Here is a 21,826-nt window from a genome sequence, read left to right as displayed (position 1 = left end):
ACTGATGTAGAGATGGATTTTCAAATGTATCCTGTCTCTCTATGAACCTCTCACTGTTCTCACTCAGAAGACTGGGAAAAAAAATCAGTCTCATCTCTGCTCTGTGGATTTTCAGTTTTGTGCCTTAACAGGACCTGGGCTATTTTTGACAGCTTTGCATTAAACTGCCCATGCACACCTACTCAGCTTCCTCCTCGACTGCCAGCACTGTCTTCACAGCACACATTTTGGGGACTATTTTGCATATTCCAGGAGGAACAGCTTTTTATTTCATTTTAAATGCAGGTCCAGCAACACCTCTCAGCATTTGCAGAAAAAAGCCCCATACCTCCGTGACACTGCACTGGGTAATGCTGTGCCTGCCCGTTCACTTCACTGGCTGTCTACAGAAAGTGGGCAGGACATGAGCACTGCTCAGGAAAAGCAAAAAGAAGGTTCATACATGACAGAGTAAACAGGAACTTTGATAAAAGAACTCTCTTTCCATAGATAGGCTTGAAGAGTTCTGTGTGGGTTTTTTAAATTAATTTTTAAAAACTGGACTACACAAATTGACCAAAATTAAAGCCAGTGAATTTTCTTCCTAGAGGGGTGTATTGGGCTCCTTGCTGGGCACCTTGAAAGAGAGTCTCTTAATACAAGCAAAGTGTTAGAAGACTGAGGGTCCTTTCTTTTAGCCAAGGACACAACTGGCATCTCCTGTGGGATCTGCTCAAGTCTGTGTTCTGTGTACAGGAACCCTGTACATACAACCCTGTGGAACCAAGCAGCATGGAAGGCCTACAGCTCAGCATGGGTTGGTATGGAAAAAGAAGTGAGGCTGTAGCCAAACAGATGATGGATGAAATAACAGCAGCAGCCCAATGGAAAGAGAAGAAACAATACAAGGTGAGATGTGCCCCATGGCTCACAGGTGGGCACTAAAGTCCCTTGATCAGCTTTGCCCAACGTCAGTATGAAGTGTGTCATTGATTCATTCATTTGCTTGATCTCTGAGTGGTAAGGGAGACTGGGACTTCGCCTTAGTGATTGTGTTGTATGAGAAAGTGTGGTGATTCCTGCTTCCTCAGTTTGAAAACAAAGAAATACCCCACAAAAGAGTGCTCTACTCACAATAATAGGGATGGTGTTGGCTCTGGAGAGGATCTGTTTGATCAAGCGATACCTGTCATACAACGGCTTCATCACCTGCCGCTCATTTTTGGTAACCTGCAAAGGAAAAAGAGAGACACCCATGAACCCTGCAACAAATGCTCCACTCTAGAATTCACGCGCTTGTGATCACCCTCAGTCTGTGGAGCTTGAAGAAACTTGTATGGGGATGACAGGAGCATTAACCCTGAAACTCCTGTCCACCACTGCATCACTTGTGCCTGGTGCCTGCTGAAGCTGTGTGGGCTGTCTTGTAAAGGGGCTGTAAGCCACAGGTGGTTTAAATGACCAATTAGGGATCAGGTGTCCACAGCACAAAATGACCTGCAGAGGCAGCAGTCTGTGCTTGCAGTCACGTCTGCCACCGTGAGCACAAGATGAGCTTTCCCATCCTTGTTCTTGTGGCTGGCCCTCAATAGCTGTGTTCACGACCTGTGAAAAGAGAAAGCAGCTGCACTGACTGGCTGTTGCAATGTGAGGAGACTTCCCTTGAGTACAGTAAACTACAGATTTCACAACAGCTGACTTTCTGGCTTTGCTATTCCTCCTAATTTCCTGTACAGCCAGCAGTTTTTCTTCTTTTTAGCCTCCTAACCTTGCTCTCCATCCCTCCTCACAGGCACTTTGCTGGGAAGGGTTCACTGCTTGGAAGTGATGAAGGTGCCAGGGCTGTGTGGCATAGAGAAGAGAGAATAGTTCTGTGATGTCCACCTCAGGTGTTCTTTATATGGCTCTGTCCTTAACTCCACTCCTCCTTACTGCTTGTTGTGCTCCCTCCCCAGTTGTGAGAGCATTACAAACTGAGTGTGTTAATTTCTGGTTTTCTTTCAGGTTCAAGGTGGGTTTTATTTCTTCAGTGTTTTCTCATAGCAGATTAGAAAACAAACAAAATCCTCAGCAATACCTGATCATCATTCAACACTGTCTGACCCACATCCTATAAGTGTCCTTCCATTATCTTTTGTTCTAACTTTAGATTATAAAGCTCTTATGAGGAAGCTTTAACTGATGTCATGCCTTTCTACTTGCTGCTAATCACTAGAGCACCTGAACAACTGCCATTTAAAAATCAGCATCAACAGAGTCACCCCTAGGGAGCTTTGTGCAGTGTTTCCTTCTACAACAGAAACAGCAGAAAAGGGAATACAGCTTGAGACAGTGATGCAATTTTAAACTGCCTTTTATTTTGTCTGCAGTTGACTTTCACTGGCATAATCTTTGTAAAGCTTTTACATCCTCCCTCCAGAGAAAGAGACGATTTTAGCTTGTGAGGGGCAGAAAGGCTGTAAGTATTGCCAGGAGTGGATGGCAGGGATGAACTCTAAGAATCTGGAGGTAGCATCCATCTTCCTCCTGATAGCCAAGCCTATGTTCCCTATGTTGGGGACAAATGAACATGGGAGGAAAAGGAGGATGATTGTTATTCCTTTCCTGGTTCAATGCAAATATCCCCAGGCCTGATAAGGGGGATACAGATGAGCAGTCTTGAGCTCTGGGGGCTGAATGTCCCACACCCCCAAAGCACAGCAGGGCTCCAATTCCTGGCAGCCTCAAGCTGCCTGTTCATTGAGTAAGCAGCTCACATGGATTAGAGCAGCATGAAACAATTCACTCAGTCCTCTTTGTGTTGAGTTTTGTGTTGATGAGCCTGCACTCAATTGCACCGGCTAGCAAGTTGCCTCCAACTTTGGACATTTCTCTGTAAACCCATTCAGAATACAACTAGAGAAACTGGGTAACCTAAATATATATATAATATTATTCCCAGCTTTACAAGATTAGCAGTTTGTGGAACAGGAGGTACAGCACTACTGTTGGCTCAGACAGTCTGTTACTTACAAAAACCCCAAGACTATGATGAGGCTTATGTTCAGGCTGAGAATCAAACCTTCAATTAACAACATTTCAAAGCTGATTAACAGCACTGTTCTGTACAGAAAAATAAACATAAGCCTTGGAATGGGTACAAAGTTCATGGTATGTTGAAGAATGGAAAAGTTAAACAACATGCTTTAATGTTTAAGTATCAGTGTGGAGGAGCAACACAGATAATTAATATAGGTGTTGGAAGTTAAGTGTATGGAGTCTGAGACTGTCCTGCAGCTCATTTACACCAGCAAACTTTACAGAAAGCATATCTTGAAAGTAAATATTTAGGACATGGGCACACTGTCTCATTAGATAAACATAAGTAAGACCAGTAAAGTATATTTTGGGAGAACATGAAAATGCAAAGCGACTGTTAGAATAATGGAGCCTTTGACACAACTCTGGGGCACACTCCACGTGGCAAAACAGCAGCAGCTGAGAACAGACCATTGCTTGCATTGTTAGAGCGTCTCAAGAATTTCTGCAGAGACAGACTTTTGGCTTAACTAAAACAGCTCAGTTCCACCTTTGCAGGTTCATCTATCACTGGTGCAGAAAGACCCAGCTGCACAATAAATCTGAGCTCTATTGTTTCTCTTGTTTAGTTAAATATCTTTAAGGGAAAAAAAAACCCTTGGCTGAACTATCCACATTCTCCTCAAGCTCTCAGTACTTTTCCACTGCTGCACTGCCAGGAGCTGGGAACAGCAAAAGCTGATGAGTCTTCCTTGCCATGCAGTTCAGTGTTACTAGGTATAGACAGCTTACTTTAAAACAAAATAAATTAAAAAGTAGTTGTATAAATGAAGCATTGGAAAAGGTAGGTGGAAATAAAAGTATACTGACAAGATAGGCTCTGGGCTTGTTATCTTTTTGAACAGATTGAAGTGAGTTCAGTAAGATGACAACTTTTGATTTATATAATTGTAAAAGCAGCAAAAAAAGACTTGGTCTCACTGAGAACACAGGGAAGGTTAAGTGAATTCCTTTGTGCTGCCCTTTTTTACACAAGAATAAATTTGCCTGTTCTCTCCTGTAACTATGCCATTTTCAGTTGCTAATACAGTTGTGACTGTATAATATTAGCACTCCATGAAGGCATTTAAATAAATTAGTGAGACTTTAAAAAACAATGGATAAAGGAAGATATAATTCGGAAGGAAAAAATCAAGACTCTCAGGCAGCAACAGAATGACAGATTTGTGAGCTGCAACAATCAAGCACTCCTTACAAGCAGTAATTTGCTGCTCCCAAGCCACTGCTCAGGGGATTAGCAGCACTCTGAAATTAAGTTACTTTACCTATACAGCTGGTCACAAAGATTATAATGGCATGAGTGAAAGAGAAGGACGGACTCATAAAAAGCCAACTTTATGGCCTGGAAGCCACTGTGTTTCTGCCACAGCAGGGATCAACAGGAGACAAAACTTAATTCTCTGTATTCACAAATAAGTTTGCTTTATACCATTGATACCAGGAAACTTCAAACTTCCCGGCTGTGGGCACCACATACAACTGTTCTCATGCAGACAGTCCACTGGGCCTCAAACTGGATGTCTGTGGCACCTGATGAGCACAATGCCAAAATAATGGCCACTCAGCCTGTAGGCTCTGTCTTGCAGGTGTCTGTCCAGCCCTTTGCTGTGTGAGGACATCACCCTGCCTGGAACAGACTCCTCAGCAGCTGCGGAAGTGAAGGATCAGGGAGGTGGATTAGGTGCATGTGTGGTTTGGAGAGCAAGAAGTTCTAGTGACCTGACATCAAAGGGGCATTAGGGGCATCATTTACCACAGACAAAGACCTATAAAGATGTACTTTGAGGGAAAAAAAAAAAAAAAAGAAATTAAGAAAAATGCTGAAGTACATACCGGTCTGCCATGAATGCCTTCATAACAGAGCAAAGCTTTCTGAAGAGCCACTTTTTCAGCTGCTATCTGGTCTCGTGTCATGTCCTGTGAAAAATGGCACAGAGAGAGGGAAAGGGAGGAATAAAAGAAAAAAAAGTCAGATTCCTGGATTAAAAAATACTAATCTGTGCCACAACCTAAGTCATGTCATACGATCATTACATTTTAAAGATTCATCTCTACCTTCCAGTTGTCTTTTCCCAGCTAGATTGCCAAAGAGACAGTTAATGTGACTAGAACCCTATGCTCAATGCAGGTAGATTAAACACACAAACTTTGCATATTAAGGTACTTTATATACCTAAAGTGGGTTTACAGATTGTAAGTGTTCTTTGAAAAAACAACACTATGCAACTTTTAATGCTGGTGGATCTTCTTCAGTTAAGATCTGAAATGTAAATTCTACAAAAGAACACATTTCCATTCTTTTTCTCCAAATCTGAGACAAACTCCAGTACCTCTTGTAAAGCTTGTCACCTTTGCTTTGACTGTAACAAACACACTTCACCAAGAACTGAAGTGCAGTTAGAATGTCTTTCTGCAAATTCTGCTATGGAGTGAAAGGCTGTAGCAGATAAGAGGGGACAAAGCCAAAGAAAAAAAAAAGGGAAGACAGTTAGAGAAGACTTCTCTAACCAAGGTGGCCAAAATTCCCCCACTGAATTAGCCTGACACCAAGCCTTTTCTCCCCATCACAGCACCAAATACAATCACAGTCCCTCCGTAAGTGGCCAGGCCGCGGATTCTTGCTACAGTCAGAAAACAGTCAAAACACATGGTGTATGTTTTTCTTCTGCAGATCTAGCAAACAAAGATAATGCTGTCTGCCTCACTCTTATACAGCAGTGCACAATTTACACGTCAGCAGACTCAAGGACTTCATTTACAAGGCTACCCAGACCTCAGGAGCTCACATCAGACATGAAGACCTCCCTGCTGATAACCCTCAGAGATTACAGAAGCTAACAGACCTCAATGTGAAACTCTGAAGGTTAGCAGTAATACACCCTGAGAGAATACTATTCAGTCTTGGAGTGAACAAGAAGCAAACAGATGACATAATCTCTAGAAGCACTGGAAGACTCAGAATTTGACAAAAACTTTTGGATAGAGCACCAGAAACAGCCAAACACAGGGCAGGAAAAAAATTGCAATAATTCAGAAACATTACTAGGATATGCAAGAGTCAGACAAAGACCACAAGATAACATACAACAGAAACTGAGCTCTGGGGAAGAAAACAAGATACTAAAGACAGAGGGAATGGAACTAAAGTAAGTGAACCCATACTAAAGGCTGCAGATTTTTTAACAAAATGTCAAAGACCACAACACTTTCACAAGTGACTGTGCAGTCACAAGTAACCCACTTGCACTTAAAGGCCTAAATCTGACCTGGCTACCATTGTACCTTAATGTCTTCAGGTCGATTTGTCTCCGCTCGTTTCTCTTGAAGCTTCTTCTGGATGGAGTCGAAGGTCACTTCCACTGCAGGCTGGGCAGATTTATCTGACAGGTCTTGCTTCTTGTCATCCTCCTTCTCCAGCTGAGAGCCAAAGCTCTTGGGGAGTGTGTTGCTGCGCTGGCGCACAACAGGGCCAAGGTCTTCCTCTGATATCTTCAGCTTTGACTCTGAGCAGGCAAAGATGAGCAATTTTTCATTTTTAAAATGTGATAGTGTCAGGATCACTGCCTCACATCAAATCTAAATGAGGCAGAGTCAAGCTACTCCCCAAAGGTGCACCAGTGGTGGCTCCTCACCTTTAAGTTGCTTTCGGAATTTGGCCAAATCATTTGTCCATTTGAGCACTTCGGGGTTGGCTGCTTTGTCACTGTGGGAAGGCTGGGAGGAAAGGAAAGCCATGGTGAACCTGTGTTAAACCACCAGGAGTGATTCACTGGAACAAGTGTGTGGCACAAAGGGGTACAGTGGAATTTGGACCCAGCACAGAGCACAGGAACTGGCTTCTGACTGGCAGCTGCACGTCTCTGACCAGCCCATTTCAGACCTTACTTTAATTGCTCTTGCCTGTCACAACACTCTGTCTGAGGTGCATCATGAAATGGATTTTCTTTTTAGAAAACACACAACATTTGATACCAATCATTAAGTTGTAGGAGTGACTCAGAGGGCTGGATGCACACTGGAATCCTTATGTCTATTGTTTCCTAACAAGAGGGTACCGCTAAAATAGAGGAAACATAGCATGAACAGTTGGAAAAGTGTTACGACACATGTATCCACACCAAAGGCTGCCTTACATCCAAAAATATCAAATGACCCAAATTCTAGGCTACAGCAAGCTCTGAGCATATTTTCAGCTTTCCCTACTGCAGGCCAAATCTTTCCAGTACAATTCTTTGCCGTTTTGATAGCCAAAGATGCACACATGCACAGCTTTACAGCTCCTTAAAAAGCTTTCTGTGCATCAGAAGGGCATATCAGAACAATTGAGAGTCCAGTACACTGCTGCTGCTGCTCAGCAGCACTTGACTGTGGTTCCTTGCTCAGGAGTGAAGGCAGCTGCTCTCTCTCCTCTGCATTGCACAGGTGCCCTGGGATTACCATAATGCAAATGAGATCAGCGACTGTGCTTCCTATATGCTGAAGTTCAATAAATAAACAAACAACAGAAGTTGAACACAGGTATTGCTACACTCTGTCTTAAGCAGTGGTCGAAGTCTTGTGAGTTCATTAGCCTTCCTCTCTTGTGCTGCATGGATATTACATAATACCTGGAAAGGTAATTTGCTCAGTGTGAATACAGATTTCTGGGGGGTAAGCAGGTCTTCTGCCTTTTTTTTTTTCTTTCCTCATTATAAAAGCTTTCAAGCCCCTCTGTATGTTTGGCATATTTCCCTGGTGTCCCTCTGTATGCTTGACCCACTTCCCGGGTGTCCCTTCCCTTTGTTGCTAATGCATCAATCTTCACATAAATGCTTAAGTCCTAGAGACTCACTCTGTATTTCCTCTCCTCTTCGAATTTGTCCTCAAATCTCCTGATCTTTTTCTTCAGCCCCTGAATCCTCCGGGTGAGTTGTGCAGGGGTAAGGTCTTCTCTGTCATCTTCATAAGATCCTAAAGAGGAACTCCGTCTCCTGCCAAGAGCAGAGATTGCAGGAACAGCTTATCCAAACAGCCACAGTACATCTTGATGCAGATCAGGCCACTTCACTTTGTGTGAATAAAGGCAAGGCCCACGAAAGTGAGAATGCTATATTGCTACTCTGCAATGACAGAGCAATAGATGCTCTAGCAGCCCTAGATATCAATGCACAAACCCAGAAATTAACTACAAAGGACTTTTTATAAAATATCAGGTCCCTGTGAGTAGGGACAGAAACCCAATGCAGCAGAGCCGACCCAAAGACATGCTGCTTGATGCAACTGTGCAAACCCTTTGCAGCTGCATGTGAAAGTCTACACTGGCAAATCACAACCCACCTCATGAAGGAATGAGAATTGGGAGGAGAAGGAGGCACTTCTGTATCATCCAGGTACTGTTGGCTCTGTCCATAGGCATAGAAGCGAGGGGACAGCATGGGATCACTGTCCTCATCCAGCAGCTGGCGAATCAAGCGCCCGGCCTGGGGGGAAAGGCGAGCCTCATCTGAGTCTAAGCCGTCTCGCTGCCATGAGGAGAGAGCAGGGATGGGCTCTGGGAACAGTAAGACAAAGGCTGGTTTTATCAGGTTTGTTTTATACATAAGACAGACTCCAGGTAACTTTCTAATGAACCTTGACCTGCTCAAGCCGACTGTGACTTTTGTCACCACGCATTCTCTGGTCACTACTCCCACCTGCCCTGTGTGCAAAGCATTACAAAGCCTGGCCACAGCAGGTAACCTACACAAATATAAGTCATCTCTTAGATGCAACAGAAAACTACCCAAAAGCTGACCAGGCATTACCATGGACTGACACCAAACGAGGCAATCACCAGCTAGCGCCTTTGACGGAAAAGTTATGCTGGATAGAGAGCGTTACTGGCACATGGTATATAGAAGAGGTAGTTGGATTCCAGAAGGAATTTTTTTCAGTTTCAGGATGTACAAATGCTGTAAATGAATAGTGTATTAGTGGTTCTCCTATAGGCCCCAGCACTCCAATGCTACCCTGTTGCCTGCTATTGGAAATTCAAAGCCTAGGAGTAAGCATAGGTTCTTCTAATCTGGAAACAAAAGGTGTCTCACATTACCACCTGTTCCACCGGGTGCTGAGCCCACATATTAACAATTATAGTAAGATGGTCTGAGTTTCCCCTTTTCCCTTTCACATGCAATACTGCTGCTTACAGTATGGTAGAAAAGTGAGGAAATCTTCAGCCCCCTGGACAACCTAACCAGCCAGAAGTAAAAGAAATGTTGTACAGGGAGGTGATTATCTGATAGAGTGGGAGAGAAAGGGAAACCCAATTTAGTACTGCTTATTAGCATAATAGAGCCCATGGAAAGCAATCACCTCAATCTTGTGATCACTCCCTCCAGATGCCATAAGGAGTCTAACATTTTGTGTTCAGATAGTTTACTAAGCTGATTTGCATGCTCCTACTTAAACTGTCTAATCCTGTGGTGCTAAGAGCCAGGCTTTGAACTTCTAAATCTAACAAATAGTTCTAGAGTCAAGTAACAACACAAAAACCTTATAGAAAGTTCCCAGACCATCACAGAGCTACAGACGAATTGTTTCCTGTGCCTAATGTGTCTGTTTTCATTCACAAAGAGAGGGGGCTTCTGAACTTATCAGTTCATGAATAAAAAGCAACATTTCCTTTTGCTGAAGAAGGTTAACATTTTCAGAGCTCAGAGTGGATTTTCAGAGTAGATTGCATGAGGATTCTCCTGCAGAACCTCTGTGCTGTTTAATGTTACTCCTCTGTACAATTTGGGCAGTGCGAGATCATTGCCAATGCAGCAGTGATGGACTCAGTGCTGTTTTGCTTGTGCACATCTTCAAATGATGCTCTCCTCCTTTCGCCTTCTTCCTTAGCACATGGACACAAAAGGCACACCTCTACTTAGAGGCTGGTGCTGCATGCACACTGATGTGCTACCCTGAAAGGGGTGACAGGAGGTTTTTGCACAAGCTTTTTGCATAAGACCTCCTTGAAGGTGCTGTAGTAAGAGAAGCACATGCAAGCCTGGCTCACAGGGGCTACTTCCATGTGGTGTGAAAGTAGGCTGTTTTGCCATGGTTTGGAAAGCTTATGTAGCCTGAACTTCCTTCGAGCAACTTCTGAAAAAAAGAGTTTTTCTAAGATCTGTTCAGCTTTGGCATTTTCTAATACCTGAAATATTTTGCATCTACTTCCCTGAATCTCTCACGGTTTTAGGAAGGGTTTCACAAGATCTTTTGTAGCAAAATAAAGGGTAATACAAAAGGAAAAAAAGATTCATATATTTGACCAGCAGAAGCAAGAGTTAAATGATGCATGAAATTCTTCTAGACATCTCTCATTTCTAATTCTTTGAATACCTCTCATTTGCAAACTGAATTTCCTCTTGGAAATTGTTAAATAACACCTCCATGGGATTTACATAGATGGAATAAACTTAGAAAAAATTAGGCATATTTAGCAGTAACTAAATTAAGCTCCTACCACATCACCTAACAAAGCCATTATTAATCATGCATGATGTATGTGACTTAGTTGAAGCTGGATTTAAAACCAGATAGCATGCAACATTCAGGGAATTGCAATGGCTCAAAGAGCCTCTGATCAAACCCCAAAAGACAGCAAAGCACTTTATGTAACCTAATTTAGACTGTGTCTACTTTATATTTTGTTGATTTCAAATACTCCCCCAAAACAGAAACTCCCATTCAAAAGAAGAAAGTGTTAAAAAGGAGAAGGAAAAAAAAAAACAAACCCTAAAAGGAAAAGTCAAATTTGAGACTTGACAGAAGAAATGGGTGCTACAGAAAATCAGCTTTCTTTAACCCTTGCTCCTAAAAGGCCTGACTCTATGGGTAATTTTGTTTCTCTTGCTGACTATATGCATTCAGAAGACAAAACCTCAACTAGACACAAAATGACTAGACCCCTGAGAGCAACACAGCAATTCATCAAGGAACATATTTAGATGACTAAGTGGACCAGTGTGCAGTCCAACTGCCTTCCCTCTCCTGCTGGCCAGGTGCCAGGCCTTTCAGGTGGAACCACTGGAATTTCTGGATCACACAAACAGAAGGAACCCACTAAGGATAAGCTGCTGCTTTTTCTGATAGTGCATAATAAATTAATTCCTCTTTAACAGGATGCATAATATCTTTTGTTATTCATTTAGCCAAGATAGCTATCAAAGCTTTTTCTGAAGGCTGCTGAACTCCTGGACTGAATGTTTTTGAAGTATCTGCTATGAAGTCTTTAAAGTTTTAAAATCATCCACTATCATGATTAACGCTGTCAGCCTTCCCCCTTTCAGCTAATTGAAGAACAAAATCTCAACAGAGATTGTAAACATTTCACCTTTTCTTTGCCACTGACTTGACAGAGCGGGTACACTTACTCCTCTTTTGTCCTCAACAGATCTCTCCTGCTCAGGGAAAAATCTGTTTTGTACTCATCTCCACATTCTTTTCATGTACTATTTTGTCCCCCCATCTCCAGAATGACAACTTTTCATGGGGAATTAAAAAAAAAACAAAAACAAAAAAAAAAAAAAACACAAAACAAAACAAAGAAAAACACAAAAAAAAAAAAAAAAAGAGGGGAATATTTAGCCACCATGGCTGTACCAGTGCAGAGATGCTTTGGTCAGACTCTCTAGGCATTTCTTTCAAGCATGCCTTTTCTAAGCTGATGCAGAAGCAGTGAAGTGTGTGCTGGTAGTGAGGCTGCAGTCCTTCAGAAGTGCTGCTTTCCCTCTCAAAACCCCACAACCAGCTCCTCTTTCAAAAGAGCTGTCAGCCATCTGCCAGGTGTGGCTCTGCAGAGCTCCACAGGCACACAGAGCATTGCCTATGGCAGTACAACCTCTCTGCTAACCTGCTGCATAGAGGGCTGGCTGGAGGTTCTAATAAACCTGAACAATTAAGTGCTTCACATGAGAAGAAAGATTTATTGTATCAAACTAGTGTATTATTGATGAGCTCCAAGCCATCTTGCTGACAAAATCTGTCTTTTTTTTTACCACTACACTGTATATTTGCCACAGGGTTACTGGGGGCTGCAGGGCCAGCAGAGAGGTGTCTACACACAAATACACTTGAGGTGCAGCCAGCAAAACACCACAGGCATCTCCTGTTTCCCTCTCTGCAGCCACATAGCTCATACATGCTGCTAACACTGCTTTTACACACACCCATCTGTCAAACAAACAAGGCCAAACCGTAGCTACTGTAAACTGAAGTAAGTCCAGAGGGATTAAAAAGTCTAAACTCATTACAACACCTGAGGTGCTAGCATCAAATGTCACTTGAAAGACTCCAGAAAAACCTCTCATAATGAAATTAATAAAGTAATTTAAAACTCCATTCAAAGCATTAACTAGCTCAGTAACAACCTATTTTCATCTTATAAATAACTATGAAAATATCCTTGTTTGAATATATCAGCAGGCATTCTTCCTACATAGATCAAAAGAATAGCCCAAATACAGCACTACCACACCTCTTCACTTAGTGAGATGACACATCTCTCAGCCAGCAAGCACACTTTGTATTTTGTTTATAGCATGTCATAACAATCAAAAATACAATTTTAATATTCTGATGCTATTCAGCAAACAATGCAATTTTTTCAATACATAGTTATAAAAATAGAATGCGCCTCACCCACTTTTGATTTCTTATGCTAAAGAGTGTTACACATAAATAAACTGATCAATCCAAGTCCTCAGTGTTGAAAAAAAGAATACTAAGTTCAGCTCCCCTTCTGCTATACTATATGGATTTTTTCTGCATTACTTTGGGTTTTTTCCATGGGAAAGCATCAATTAAGTCAGTGTCAAAACTATTTGTAGATCAGCTTCATCCTCAAGGTCTCAAGTGCTGCAATACTTGAACTCAAATTGTGTTTTTATTTTAAGCTTGAAGAAAAATGCCAGCTGATTGTTTTATAAGAACTTGTTACTGCAAACTCTGCTTGAAATCTCAGCTACAGAACTTTTTTAAATGTTAGTAATCGGGTGACATCAGCAGCAATCACACATCATATTGATTTATTGGGCTGCCTGCTGACAGGGCCAGCCACTGCTATGGAGAGCAACATACTTCCAGATTTTCTTTGAGGACAGGATAGCAAGTTCTGGGCTTGAATTAGAAACATTTGGTGAGAAATCTGCACAATAGTGCTGGCCTGTGAGAGAACACTCTGTTCTCAGTCACTGCACCCGATTCAAACATAATCCACAACAATTAGAAACCTTCGCTGTGGAAACAGCTCTGAACACGCCTGCTCCCAAAGCCATCTCAGCTGGCAGCCTCTGACCAGCTTAGCAGGCAAACCCAGCAGCCAGACGTGACATCCCAGCTCACAGGGACAGCTCGGTCCACATCCAGGGCAATAAAACTCCCTGATCCATACCTGCCAAATGCACACCAGGAAAATACTCCTGGACCATGGGAAATGCACTGAGGCAGGGAGCTCAGCACTTGAATTTGGCTGGGGCACTGCTCACGCCCTGAGTGCTGCGTCAGTAGCCTGATGATTCCTACATAAGCCTCTATACTTAGCAGGTGAGTGGGATGCAGAAGGTGGGCACATGGCAAAGTGTGAGGCTGCATTGCGGGCAGCTGGGAGAAAATGTCTCTGTCCTCTCCATGCTCAGCTTTAGGTAAAGGAAACACAGCCTGGAGAAGTACAGCAAATCTCTCCTTATGTACAGATTTGACTAGGAGATGAAAATTATGGGAAAAAAAATCTGGTAGAAATTATTTCTAGTATAACATGAAGGGCAAAGGGCCTGCCAGCTCACCTGGCAGCTCACCTGCCCCTGAATGAGGGCACGGAACTATGGCAGCACTTTTTTTAAGGCAGCTCTGCTCTTTAAATGATGGAGAGCCTGCCTGAGTGACGAATAAAATCTAGTCAATGGACAAGGTTGTCTTGTGTAATTTTGTGCCCATTGTTGAAGGCTCTTTCCTAACATTTGACTGGAGGCAGTGACAGCTACAGCTGAAGGCAAGTCCTCAACCTGTAATTGTTCTCACACATCACTTGTGCAAGTCCCAGCAGTTGCCCTGGTCACTAGATGGTCTGTATTTTCTACAGTATGATATAGAAGATCGTGACGCCAAACATTAGCTCAACTTTGTCCTGAAAGATGGGCAATTTCCCAAGACATGGACCTACCAAATTTGCTAGAGCAAAGCAATAAACAGCCCAGTGTTAGGGCATTTGAAGGCACAGTCCTTTCTGTTTCTTGTTGGGGATGCAATCAGAGCTGTGGCATGGATCCTGCAGAGATTTGTGTAGGTTTGGGAGACTCGGGTTGGCTGGTAGGGAAAGGGAGGATGTCCTGGTTGCTAGAGGCATGGATGGGTGGTACAACCCTGCCCTGCAAAGCCAGTCTCAGCAACAGACTCTGCTGTTAGCTACAGAAGCAGTCTTGGAGTTGATGTTAAGTATTTCTCTTTCTGGCTGCTGCAAGCTTGATTCCATATCCACAGCTAGGAAAGACTCAAGTCTCTCCTTTCTGAGACACAGAAGGCACCATTTTGCTGCTGTTCACCCACACCAACAAAATGGTGATTCTGGAAGGCACGCATTTCAGAAGATGATGTCTCTCTCACCCCAGACAGCTGATTCTTTTGCAGCTGCCCACCTCCTCCTCCTGCAAAATACAAGTGAACAGAAGGGAGGAAGGAGCAATCACAGAGAAGCACAGTCACATGTGCCCATAATCCTGCCTCATATTTGCAGGGCAAGGAAGCTAGAATCCAAACATAAGAGCATGCCTACTAAGACGGAGTTGTACCAAAGAAGCAACTTATTTCATACAATGGGAAAGCCTCTGGCAGGCAGAAAGGAGCTGTGTTCTCCCCTTCATGCATTCATATGACTCCTATTAGTAATGCAGGAATGAAAAAAAAGTCATTATTCCCCAAGGTTCACAGGACAGCTAAAGCCACACATCACCTCTGAGAACACAGACGTGCTCACCCTGGCTTGAGACCCTGCAGGGCCCTGTTAATTAGCCCCTCAGTAAACATCCAGCAGCCAGGACTGCCTGGGAGCCCTTCTGTGGTGCTTTGATCAGCTGCGCTGCGTGTGTGGTGATTCCAGCCAGGGAATCCCCACCTAGCCAGCAAATGGAAAAATTCCCTCCTGCGCACGGTGACTGCTTGCCTGGCTGAATCAAAGGCAGCCATGGCTGCGGGTTTTCTTTACTTGTACCTGAAGTGTCATAACTACTCACCTCCTAGAGGGAAAGGCAAAACATACTCGGTCACGTATGCTGTGGAGGCAGGAGCAGAGAACTTCCCTTCTCAGTGTTCCTCAGAGATTGTTATTTTAGAGTAATGAATTAGTTCCACATTTTCCCTCTCTTGCTTTATTAAAACACCACATTTGCGTTTTCCTGTTTCTTCCCTGTCAAAACCCATCTTTCACTCCTAAAGCATAAACTAACAGAAGAACTCTGGCTTGTACACAGACACATACTCTGTAACTAGAAAAGGGTTTGATCCCAAAACTACTGGACACCTCCATTTCATCTCAATTTCAAATGAAATGAAGGTCCCACCCACAGAGTTTGCCCAGATTCCCCCCTTAAACAAGTAAGTGTATACCCAACCAAGCATGTACTCTACAGAGGAAAGCTAAGAAATAGTCATACAGCAATTTATATGACATACAATCAATTTAACACTGCCATTTAAGGTGGTCATCGGAATTCCTTCACAGCATACACAAAAAAGGTTCTTTGTAAGACAAATTAACAGACAGACAGCATACCAGCTGTGCTTTTCAGGTGCGAATCATTATTTCCAAACAGTGACTGAAGAAAAGCTGTTTTTAGACTCTGAAATACCCACTTGCTTTGAAGTGTAGGGCAGACTAGCTTAATTACCATTGACCAGTCACTACGAAATAAGGTATCTTGAAATCCTCAGGGATTTAACAGTACTAAATAGAACATGAAAGTAACTTCAATAATAAAACATTTAATTTTCCACCTCTAAGTGACAATCAGAGTTAGTACCATTCAGTATTTGCTTCCAGTTTCTCCAAACTTTCAGTTCTATATTCAGGACAAAATTGCTCTTTCATTGTTTTTAACAAGGCAACATGGTCACATAAAGATACACCCAGCCCACTCAGGTTTCCCTCTCTCCCATTTCACTCACACAACCAGCCATCACGCAATCCTACCTTCCCAGTTGCTGTCATCGCACAGTGATGTTAAATCCAGCCGAGGCACTTCAGATACAAAGCTGTTTTCCTGATCATCAGCATCTTGATTTCTTTGCAACTTGTTTTCAGGCATGCTTGGATGTTCTTGAATCTTCATGCTTGAAGTCAGCTATGTTTCCATAAAACCAAGGAAATGAGAAAGGAAAAAAAAAATGTCTCAGGATGCAGAGGGGAAAAAGAACCCCTGCAAGTCACAGTAGCATTAAGCTCATGCCTTTAGCTAAAAAGATCCAAACAGATCCTGATGCTTCTAGCTCCAAATCCAAATCCCTTGCTTGGTGACCCCTGTGTACTAATTGCTCACTCACACCAGTAAAAACATCTGTCCATCTGCCTTCCTTGAATTTTTCCTTCTTTAGAAAGCTACTGCAAGTTCCCGAGACTGCCTGCCCTGACAACTGTATGCAGCTGAGAAAGCCTCCAGTAGTGGAGTGGGATGAAATGGGAGGGAGGGAGGCAGGGAGGCAGGGAGAAAGGGAGAGGGAAGGGGGTGGCTCTGTATACTTCCTACAGGAGCACAACTCCTTCAAGCAACAACAAAAACACTGCTGCTGCTGTGAGGCTGTAGCAATATGGTGCCTTCTCAAAAGCAGGCACCGGAGCTCCCGAGGCAGCAGCCGCAGCCAGCCAGCAGTGCAGGCTACGTACACGAATGCTCTCATGCAGGCTGTGCTGGCTCAGATCAATTAGTGCCAGCTAAGCTGTGCTGGCTGCACATTCCCCGATTTCCTGTGGTTGTTTTCTAGCTGGGTGTGGGGAGAGCAGAACTATTTATGGAGGAGCTCTGGGTATTAAAGCGGTGTTGCGCAAATCCAAACAGCAGTAGGGTTTGGCATCTCAGCTGGACGCAGTGTGGACTCTGGGAAAACGCCAAAATATTCACAGAAGCATCCAGTAACAGGAATAAAAAACCAAAAAAAAGCAGAATTCTGTCAAGTACATGATTCATCAGCTAGTACTACCTAGAAGCAATTGCTGTTGTCTCAGCACTGCTCCCCCTGCACATACCACACGTCGTGTGCATTTATGCAGAAATCCCTGCCATTCCCACCATCCAGAGACACAGTGCGCGTGTCTGTGACAGCGCCTGATGAGAGTGCTTCTGGCACTCCAAAATAAATTAGCTGTAATGCCTCACAGAGGGCAGTAGGGAAAAGGAAGTGTAATGCATGTACATAAACATGTAGTGTGATATGTATAAACCCACCAACAAACACACAGCTAGATGAACAGACAGGATTATATTACTACATAAACTATTTGGATTTGTTAAGAACAGCTTAGGCATAATTCTCTCAAATATAGTCTAGTGGGCAGTCAGCATGCAGATTTTCCCTCTGCAGGTATTTTGAAAATCTAGTAAACATTCTGCATACTCTGATATGGGAAGAAAACGGGCCAAAAAAAACCAACCACCCCAGCATTTCTGGATCTATTTTCCTTGTGAATCCAGAAGCACGGCCAAATGTTTCAATATCCTTAGTACATGCCACTAAGGCACGTTTACTTTTTTTTATCTACAGAAAGCTAATGATTTTTTTGGTGCATCTTTTCCCTTTTGAGCAGAGAAAAACAAGTAATTTTCATGAAGAGGGAAGAAAGTTGCCCAGTAGACAAATCATGTGAATAAATGTTTTTATCTGGATTCAGTTCCATCAATCCCTGCAATTGAACAGGGTGCTAAATAATCTCATCTAGGCTTCCTTTCCCACAAAAGGTTGGATCAGGTGATCTTTTGAGGTCCCTTTCAACCTGGGCTGTTTTACTGTTCTAAAAATCTGATGAATACCCTGGTATTTGTAAAGAGTGTTCTGCATTGTATTTGTGTAAGGTGTGTATTTCCTGTTCATTTCAATAAATGGCCTTTTTGAAACATTATAACAGAATGAAAAACTAGATGATACTTTGCCAAGCACTAATAACTCATGCAGCTTGACGCTAAGTCTGATTACAAATGTGTTTATTGTGAGAGCTGTACGTGGAAAAATGCTAATTCACCATTCAGTATCTTTTAAGCTGCTTCCAGGTTGGGAGGACTTAAATATTTCTCTAAGGTCCATTGACAAATTTCCTGCCAGGATTTAAATAGCCTGTGTACCTCACAAACAAAGACTGGTCAGTGGCCAAATGTACTAGTCGATAAACTGCTTGTAAACTGCCAGCACAGTATTTAAAGGTGATATTTTAAGGCAAGGAAAGAAATAAAGCACCGAGTTCCAAAATAGGTGCTATTTTTAACAACAAAGAAATGCGAAGGAGAGGAACGTACCTAGATTTTAACAATTTCAGAGGGAGCAACCTGAGAATACCATTTCATCACCACTACTGATACTAATTAGAGATGAATGTCTTTCTATGAAACGTGTACAATCTCTTGACTTATTAAGACTCTTAAAAGATATCTGTAGCAGATATAAGGCCACTTCCCAGATAGTCAAACATTTCCATTACACATATATTAGAAAGATCATATCAATGTCTTCTTCCTCCTGAAGTAATTTCAATAATTGGAAATCTTTAAAAGGTGTGTAAAAACAGGCCTGTGCCTTGCCTGCAGCCAGTTACTCTCCTTTCCATGCCCATTGATGTAGGCTCTAATACAATGAATAAATCATTAGGTGTTCTGAAGAACAATGGTGGTACAAACCCAGGAGACTCAAGAAAGCAGATGTTTAACTTCCTTTGCATTAATGCTCCAAACCCATAGAGTGGTAGATATTTCAATATTCCCATCACTTATTTTCTTTTTTGATTTCCTGACACCACCAGCTGCCACTCTCTAGGAAAAGGATCAAGTAAGGAAGAACTACTTTGCTTTAGGTATGGATGCACCACAATTTCTTACAAATCAAGGGGGCACCAAGTTGATGACGTTGTTAACAGTTGGCAGTCACAGTTCACTGCAGATATTACATAAATGACTGCAAAAAAATCTTCAAAGCAGGTACTTGAATTCTGCTTTTTAGAAGCTGCTTCTGCAGCCATGCTTTACAGGCACCAGTAACTACAGATCTAAGCAGCCTGGGGATAAGTCAGCTGCATTCATTCTCCCTGCTCCAATGGAGATTGAGCATAACGAGTAGCTCAAACAGCAAGAAATAAATGGCAACAGGAAGATTTTTTAAAATTCTGATCAGGAGGTTTTATTCTGTTCAATTGCATATGGATTCCAATCAATTCTACATAAAAGGCTTGCTTCCCCTACATGTGATCTTCCATTACAGCCACGAGCAGGAAGCATCCTTAAGCACATTTTAGGAATACAACGTGATGCAAGAACACAGCCATTCTGCTGCCTTTCCACTACCTGAGCCATGCCAACACCCTTTTACACTTGTTGCCATGTTGGTATGAATCTTAAATACTTTTCCCTTATCAAAACCTGGGTACTAGAAACCCGTGTTTTTCATCCTGGAACTTAGCTACTTCCAAGAGCAGATTATGAAAGTCACAAAACCACTGAAAATTCATTTGAGGCTTGTGTTTTTCAAGGTATTTTTACAGTCTCACGGAGACCCAAGTCAGCAAAACTGATAGCTATAGCAAATTCCAAATCATTTTCCTAACATTTTTAGACTGGAGGCAGGGTGAGAAAGAGAAAAGAACAAGAAGAACCTTGTCCCTTCCTCAACCTGAATGAGTTGTTTGTTATGAAACGTATATCTTTAAGCTGCCCTAAGCAAAAGGCTTATGAGGGGGAAAGAATGTTAAACAACTCTGCCGGAATGTAACATTTTCTTGACCTTGTAATTCCTATATAATACATAATCTCTGGGTTAAGATCCTCTTCTGTAGTTAAAATGTTACACTTTAAAACTTTTCCTAAGGTGTAGTTTATTTTAAGGTTATGATTTCATATTTAAATGTATCTCCACCAGGCTAATTTAAAAGCTTAATAGAGTACTGGATGGCATGGCAGCAACAGCAGCTTTTCCACATGCAAGTACGTGAGGAACAAGCTCTTGCAAAATCTAGGCTCTGGAAAATACAACGGCTCACGAGCAAGTGCAAGAGATTACTGACCCTCTGGGAGCAAGGTAGGAGATCCATGTTAGCCCAGTCAGAGCAGTGATCAAAGGCATCCCTGAACACTCTTTGCAGGGGCTACATATTTCAGGATCCCACAGACTTAACCAGCTACTACACAGCTGATCAGAGCTTAGCTGTTAGCAACCTTTTACCTTTCCTGAAAGGTGGAAATAGTTCCTACCAGAAATGAAGACTTTCAAAGGCAATAAATGCATAGTGGCTTTTATTTCTAAAAGAAATACAAGAAGAGTCTAATTTAAAAATACTACCAGCTTTCAGTCACCTCCAGACAGCCAGAGAAATCAGACAGTGGCTACAGCTGCTCTACTGTGCCCATTTTAAATGGATGCACAATTGAGGGAGAGGTGCCTTAGATAACTCTCCCCAGTATTTTAAATGCTTGGCTGTCTAGAGGTCTTTTAAGTAAACCCAAATGAACCAGTGACAGCAAAGGGGTTCAACCTAACCCAACCCCAATCTCTGAAAACATCATAAAGCCAGTGCAAGAAGTGTGTGTGCATGTGTGTGTAAGAAATGGAAAGTTGGAGGAAAAACTGCTGTCATCAACATCACATCATATCTCCCCTCCTGACATCCATCCCAGCCATCAACTTTGAAAAAAGCAGGTGATCCAGTTTTCTAAGACAAATGAATTACAGACACCTATGTTCAAGAGCAACAGGTTGCACTAGGAAATGATAAATAAAAGGCCAAATGATTTTAGGGAAATCAAGAGAGACAAGCTAATCTCACTACCCTGGAAGATAAGCAGTCAGGTGTCCTCTCTGCCATAATTAATAACAGAACTTCACTTCACTTAAACCACAGTGCTGACTTCAATGATCCTTCCCTTTTTGGCAAGGAGGGATCAAAGGGACTGAAGCAGAAGCTATCAGACTACCCAGTGGTTGAGAGTCTCCCTAAACTATGTAAGTAAAAAGCAGGGATTAGGGACAGAAAAAGTACATGCTAACTCCATTTATCTTGTGAAAAACAAAACTATATGCATAACTACTTGTTTCTGCTCAATAAATGCTCATTTAGAGACCACAAAACTGAAACACAAAAATAGCAACAAAAAAAAAAAAATACTAACCTGAGAATGCCTGAAAAAAACCTCATCGTTTTCACTTTCTTTGCTATAAAAAAACAAAACCAAACCAACATATTACAAACACAAAACCAGACTTGTAACAAAGCCAAGCAAGACTTCTGCACACAACGGTCTTTACATTCTTGCTACTCCTGCACATTCACTAAATCACACAGTAAATGAAGGGACCCTCTGAGCTGCAGTACTTCAAGCTCCTAAAGTATGCATTTTTTTACTTCCTCTCAGGAGCTATTTGAGAACAATTATGTCATTTAATTCCAGTGCACCTAATTCAAACCAATACAACTATCCAAACAAATGTAATTGTTGAGAGAAATTGCCATCTCAGGTGAGCAGAGTGAGGCTGCACAGCTCTCAAGAGAACACTGAAGCACAAGGGAAAGGGCTGGATTCCC

The 21,826-nt window shown here is 42.3% G+C and overlaps 1 protein-coding gene across 11 annotated transcripts in view; it reads right to left on the bottom strand.

The window, feature by feature from the left end:
* The window catches only part of FAM13A (family with sequence similarity 13 member A), a 120,111-nt gene that overhangs the window by 9,339 nt on the left and 88,946 nt on the right, over window positions 1–21,826 (bottom strand). For 5 of the 11 annotated variants that reach the window (XM_072927726.1, XM_072927728.1, XM_072927731.1 and 2 more), the window contains 9 exons: window positions 21,414–21,456; window positions 16,247–16,397; window positions 8,374–8,587; window positions 7,889–8,027; window positions 6,690–6,771; window positions 6,340–6,560; window positions 4,891–4,974; window positions 1,477–1,584; window positions 1,114–1,209 (listed from right to left, as the gene is read on the bottom strand). In XM_072927726.1, the coding sequence (XP_072783827.1) occupies window positions 1,114–1,209; window positions 1,477–1,584; window positions 4,891–4,974; window positions 6,340–6,560; window positions 6,690–6,771; window positions 7,889–8,027; window positions 8,374–8,587; window positions 16,247–16,397; window positions 21,414–21,456 (1,138 nt within the window). 11 annotated transcript variants of the gene reach the window in all.

The sequence above is a fragment of the Taeniopygia guttata genome, chromosome 4 (genome assembly GCF_048771995.1).
Source record: "Taeniopygia guttata chromosome 4, bTaeGut7.mat, whole genome shotgun sequence".
Lineage (NCBI taxonomy): Eukaryota > Metazoa > Chordata > Aves > Passeriformes > Estrildidae > Taeniopygia > Taeniopygia guttata.
Note: the sequence above shows the minus strand (reverse complement) of the source record. Positions and strands in the feature narration are given on the sequence as shown.